At 49.0% G+C, this 5797-nt stretch overlaps 1 protein-coding gene across 1 annotated transcript; it reads right to left on the reverse strand.

Annotated features, from left to right (window-relative positions):
- On the reverse strand, positions 1 to 1177 carry MRPL50 (mitochondrial ribosomal protein L50). The gene is made up of 2 exons (XM_019517071.1): positions 1079 to 1177; positions 1 to 970 (listed from the first exon to the last, which is right to left on the reverse strand). Exons 1-2 carry the CDS (start codon positions 1138 to 1140, stop codon positions 589 to 591), a joined length of 444 nt encoding a protein of 147 aa, XP_019372616.1. The 5' UTR covers positions 1141 to 1177; the 3' UTR covers positions 1 to 588.
- Positions 1178 to 5797: the final 4620 nt, after the last annotated feature.

Consider the following 5797-nt stretch of genomic DNA (forward strand, 5'->3'; position numbering starts at 1 on the left):
GGCCATGGCTGTTGAAATCGACTATACACTGGCCAGGAAAAATTCAGTCAGTGTCTTGTATTACTCACAAAACCTGTTTTTAGGGGCAACCCAACTACATTTCAAAGGTAGTACAGTCACTTTGAAATGTATTAATCCTGGCAGCACACACATCTGCATCCCCATCCAGAGAAGGCTGACCAGGAAGAGAGCAGAATAAGACTTTCCTTACCCCACTTCCAGCATCTGCTGGCCGTGGTGCAAGTGATTAAAATTATGTAACCGTCAGAAACGCTGCCCTCGCTGTCGAGGAGCATGTTGGACCTCGCCTCAGCTGTGAGGAGCACAGAGCCACTATGCAATGTGGATCCTGCCAAATGACATTTATGGGGACACGAGGAAAGAAAACGCTGAAGTTAGTCCCTCCTGTTAGTAATTTTATTACAACAAAACTGTTGCATAATGAAGCGTCAGCACCCTCTAAAAATGAAGTCATAAAAGCCAACTTCTGACAGAGCCAGTGTACGCTAAGGTCATTGCTGCCTTGCCCCTGCCACACAAGTCTCCCCTGACGTCAGGCCAGTCAGCGCTGCTCCCTGCTGGTAGGGCTCAATACTCCCAAGTGATCTTGAGGTTCGGCGGCAGCTCCCCTGCGCACAGCTCATCAAATTTCGATCCGTCCTTGACAGGGATGCTGTAGAAGTCCAAGACGTCCTGGGCCGTGCGCATCTGGTGGAGTTGTGAGTTGGGGACAGCGTGGCCCAACTCGGCAGCTAGCTGCGCTAGGAGGTTGTACCTGAGCCCGAGGTCCCCGAGGGGGGTGTGCTGCCAGTCAGCAGCCAGCGCAGGCCCCGCCAGGGCCCGCACGCGGGCCTTCAGGAGACGGGACAGGTTCTCGGGGGGCACGTACTGCCTGCTGCGCGGCGGCGGGCACGCCAGGTCGGGCTCCGCGTCCTCGGGGGTGGCGGCGTTGGCCTCGGCCTCCTGCTTCCTGCGGGAACCAGAGGCAGAGCGCGCGATTGTCACGTCTTTCGCGGTCGCTGGGGCTGGGGCTGGGGCTGGGGCTCCCAGCTCGCTCGCCCTCCCTCCCAACTCTCACCTGCGGCCGCCCCACAATGCCCCGCGCACCGCTGCCACCCGCCGCATCAGCGCCGCCGCCATCTTGGAGCCGGCAGAAAGCCCGCTCCGCTTTACCCCGGAAGTAGCTGCGCCACCGCGGCACACTCTGGGAGAGGGGAGACTGGGTAGACTGTGGGGGGAGGGCTATTGTTGCCATAGGAGCGGGCCTCCATCGCCCCGCCCAGTCTCTGTCTGGAGTTGTCCCCCGGTTGCCAATCAATGGTACTCCGCCCTTTTATTGTGACGTCATGGCTCGGCGTCGGCTCTTCGGCCCGCGTTGAGGCGCTCTCTGTGTTGTGCGCAGGGGCGGTGGGGGGCGGGGAGGTGAAGCTGTTGTAGGGGGATGAGCACGAGGTAGCGCGGAGTGGAGACGTTCGTCCTTCGTGCAGCGAGGCCATGGCACCCTACGGCGTCTTGGCATCCTTTCAGAGAGGCCGCGGTGACGGGCAGGGCATGCATATGCGCATGAGCCACTAGCCAGTTTGGCGAAGGAGCTGTCGTGTAATCCAGGCTCCGGAGGAGAAACATCGGGTGTTTGTGCTCGAAAGCTTGCACAATTTTAGTTGGTCTAAGACAAGACATCACGTTTAGCCAAAGAGCCATGTGTTTAAGCCAACACCCCCTCATCTAGGCTGCGGCCTCTGAGGAGGAACAATCGCCTGTGTATCAACAGGCTTCTCAGACTTAACTTCACAGCAAGACCTTGTAAAGGACGAGCAAACAAACTGGGCTTTACCGCACGTGCAAACTGCTTCACAAGATGATAAACCCGTGTGGCGGCTGGGCCGGTTGGCAGAACAGCCCCGTGGCCAGGAATTTTAAGCACTCAAGGCTGACGAGCCAGTAGTGTGAGGGAAAGGGGTTTTATTTGAAAGTGCCCTTGGAGAGGAAGAAAATAAACCAAAATAAATGCCTGATAGAGTAACTTCCCCCCACCCACCTCCCAGTGACACGGGGTGAAGGGGGAAAGAATGGAAGAGGCTGAAAACAGATGCATTTCTGCTAAACCTTTAACCGCAGTTGCTTGGTTCTGTCAGTTCCCTACTTTGCCACTACCTCTAAAGCTACACAGGCATTCCTGACATTTCTAGGGTGAGAAACGGGGAAAAAACCAAAACAAAAACAACCTTGAGAAATAAAAAGCAGGAAACACTCCTTCCAGCATTCTTCCTCCTACACAGACAGAAAGAGCATTATAGACTGCAAGGCAGTAATTCGCAACCTTTTTAGATTCAAGGCACTCCTTGTTAGACTCAAAGCACCCATCAGAAAATGGTAATTTCCAGTTTTTACTTGGTTTTTTACTACAGAAAAATAATACAGCAATTCTTTTGCAAAAAACTCAGACCACAAAAGGGTAGCATATTTTTAACATTAGGGATCCCTATCTTTGGGTTTATCTTATAAATCGTGTTTGCCATATTGGAAGAGATACTTGGGGAAGGGCATGATGGGAAATGGCTCCTACTGGAACTAGACTGGGGTGCCTTGTGCAGTGAACATTTGTATCAGAGGCAAGGAGCTCTGCCAGAGGCAGATCAGGAAAACCTGCATTCTCACTCTGAAAGTACCCCTAACAGAAGTGGTTTGCTGACATTGGGTGCCAAATCAGGGCCATCACTTCCCATTCCACATGCAGTTGATCTGCTCTGATGCACATTCTTCTGGGCATCTCAGCTCCCTTAACCTTAACTCCCCAGTACTGCCAGTCCTGAGCCAGGCTGCCTTGTATGCTATAAAGAGGTGGTTTGAAAATAAAAAAGCTTTTGTAACTTGCCACCCTCTTTGTTTTCATTCGCATAAATAATCCAGCATCAAACACCCGGCAAACTAAAATGCAGGCGAGCATCCTAACTGCCCGGCAAAAGAATTATTCTCCTCTGCCTACTGTTTGGTACAATAAATGTTTAAGTAGCATATGTATAGTTGAACAACTTAATCCAGAGAGATGAGAAGCCCCTTACTAAAGTACCGTATTATAGCCTTCATATGGGAGCAGGGCCATTCCTAGTGGGGTCAAATCAGCTGATATACACTGGGCCTCACACACCCCTAGGGACAATGCCTGGGAGATTGTAGGTTCAAACCCCAGTAGACAAAGGAGTTGAACCTGATTCCAGTTCATCATGGGTGAGAGCTATAGCTACTGAAAGAAATGAAGACAAATAAGTGGGCAGCTTGGTGACAGGTTTTTTTTCAGCCAGTATTATTTGGTGAATCTGAGCAGAATTGATAAGCCATTTCTGGATGGCCAACACTTAACATCTGTAGCTATGTGACCAGAGAGCTAAGTGGGATGAGTTCTAGCCCAGAGGTCTTACAGGGAACACTTGAAGGGTTTGCTGTGAGCACACAGCTACAAATAGTTTTAAAATAGGACATCTAGATGCACTTGTTAAGTCAAGGGAAGATATCAGTCTGGGCCTAGCAGCAGGCCCAGGAGCCTGCTCTCTGATTGGTTCCCCTTCATGTTTCATTGGATTGGGTGGGTCTTAGTTACCAGATTTATTCCATAGTTTTGTAACCATTTTGTTGCAAATGTGGCCCAGTGTGCCTAAGTTAAAAAGGAGGCTCTGAGGGAGCTGGGGAATTGGGGGAGGGTCATGGAGAGAAAGGAGTCATCTCAGGGAAGACAGAGAGAGATAGAGTAAGCAGAAGTCTGAGCGAGGACAGGGAAAATGCAAAATGCGGCAACACAGTAAAGGCTATTGGAAGCAGAAGAGTCTTCTGTCTTCTGTGCTGTTTGGGGTGTCAGCAGCCTGATATCCCCCTTCCCCTGCATACTTTGAAGAGGCAAACCCCTTTTCTCAGGAACTGATCAAAGAAGGAGCTCTTTGATTTTGGGGGTGCTATGAAGAGCCAGGGACAGAGGATAACCAGGGTCTTCAAACCAGGGACTTGCTCCTCAAAGAGCCAATGTCTGGACTACAGAAGGGTTCTTAAGGAGGGGAACAGGACAAGGCTTCTTTCTGGGGAGCCCCAAAACAGAGTTTTCCTTGAAAGAAGCTGAGCTGTGATGAGTGAATTTAGTATTCATCAATAAACTTCTATATAGCTATAGCTTAGATACCACAGTGACTACTGTTCACCATTTCCTTCAAGCATTCGTAGTTTCAACAGAGTAAAGAATTTGACTAACTGACCACAAAACTTACATGAGTCTAAGCTAATGTCACCTTCCATTAGCATCGATGCAAACAGGCCAACATATATCAGCGGTGGAGCTGGTTCTGAGGTTGTGATGGTGTTTACCCTTCTTTTGTGTTTGCCTTCTACACTGGTCTAATGAATTAGTTTTATGGCAGGAATGGTCACAAAAAGGTCACTATAGACTAATTTTGGAGAATATTTTCAGCAAGCACATTTTTAATTTCTAAATTAAGAACATTTGCTTTGGAAATCCCAATTGTTCCAGTCTGAAAACAGAAATATGCCATTAATGCATTGCTATGTGCCACGGGACTTGGGTTTATTCAAAACATCCTTCAGGTATCTTATACCAAATGCTTTTGTAAGATCAAGAATTATTTGCAGAAAAATGTTTGAAGAATAAATGTAATTAATAAATACATTTGAGAATGCTGAAAAGCTGCTGACAAAGGACTGGCTCAGGCCCCTTGTTAGGGCTTCTTGTAGGGCCAGTCAGCAGTCACTCAGCAGTCAGCAATCACTCCCAGCTTCTCAGAGCACATGCCCCAAACACACAGCCCACCAGACACTCAGCAAACCAAAGGCACAGGCAGCTGGATCACTTACCTTCCCTGCACAGGATCTGGTGCCGACTTCTCTCCCCCATCCTCTTTTGGCCCCCAGCAATTGTAATGTAACCCTTGCCGACACACTAGGCCGGGCAATGTGCTGGATTCTGGATCCTCAGGGTGCCAGTAACCTTGGGACCCTCCCTTAGGTAAGCCTGCTAACTGAGGTGTCCCTGGGGAGGGTGGTCCCTCACCCTCACTTCTCAAGAACCTCACTATAAGCCCCACTAAGAAAAAAGGGGTTTTCTTTATATACAACTATATACAAGAAGGGGAAAATGGATTATAACAATAACATGAAATATATATATATATCAATAGTAAATTATTAGAAAGAAATAATAATTTGACTATTATATACAAATACAGAATTAAGAAAACTTACAGCAGGGGTGGGCAAAATGCGGCCCAGGGACCACCAGCCCACAAGGCCCTAAAAAATTTAGAAAATTAATATTAATCTGCCCCTGGCTGCCCGTCATGCGGCCCTCGATGGCTTGCTGAAACTCAGTAAAAGGCCTTCTGTCCAAAATAACTGCCTGTCCCTGACTTACAGTCAACTGTCTCACTGATTACATTCTCCTGGTTATAAACTTTGAAACAGTTTCCCCCTGGGGTTAAAACCCACACCCTCACACCCCCCTTGCAAATAAAGAGAAACACGGTGGTTGTGGTGGTCCACCACTAGGTGGCACAAATGCGCTGTAGCTTCACTTTAGACACAGGTCTCCCTTCAGCATAGTTCTCTGCTGAGGTCCATGAGGCAACAGGTGGCTTCTTCTTGCACAGCCTGGAATAAATTGTCTGCACACGCTCCCTGGTTAAATGTTTCCCCACACCTGTTCCCCACGAGTCTAGTGCTTCTTCAGGCAGTCCTCTGCAATCAGTTCCCCTCCTGTTGCTTACAAGGGATCCCTTTTCCCAGCTCAGACAGGGAACTT

Source organism: Gavialis gangeticus, unplaced genomic scaffold (assembly GCF_001723915.1).
Source record: "Gavialis gangeticus isolate Ggan-Ray unplaced genomic scaffold, GavGan_comp1, whole genome shotgun sequence".
NCBI classification, from domain to species: Eukaryota; Metazoa; Chordata; order Crocodylia; family Gavialidae; genus Gavialis; species Gavialis gangeticus.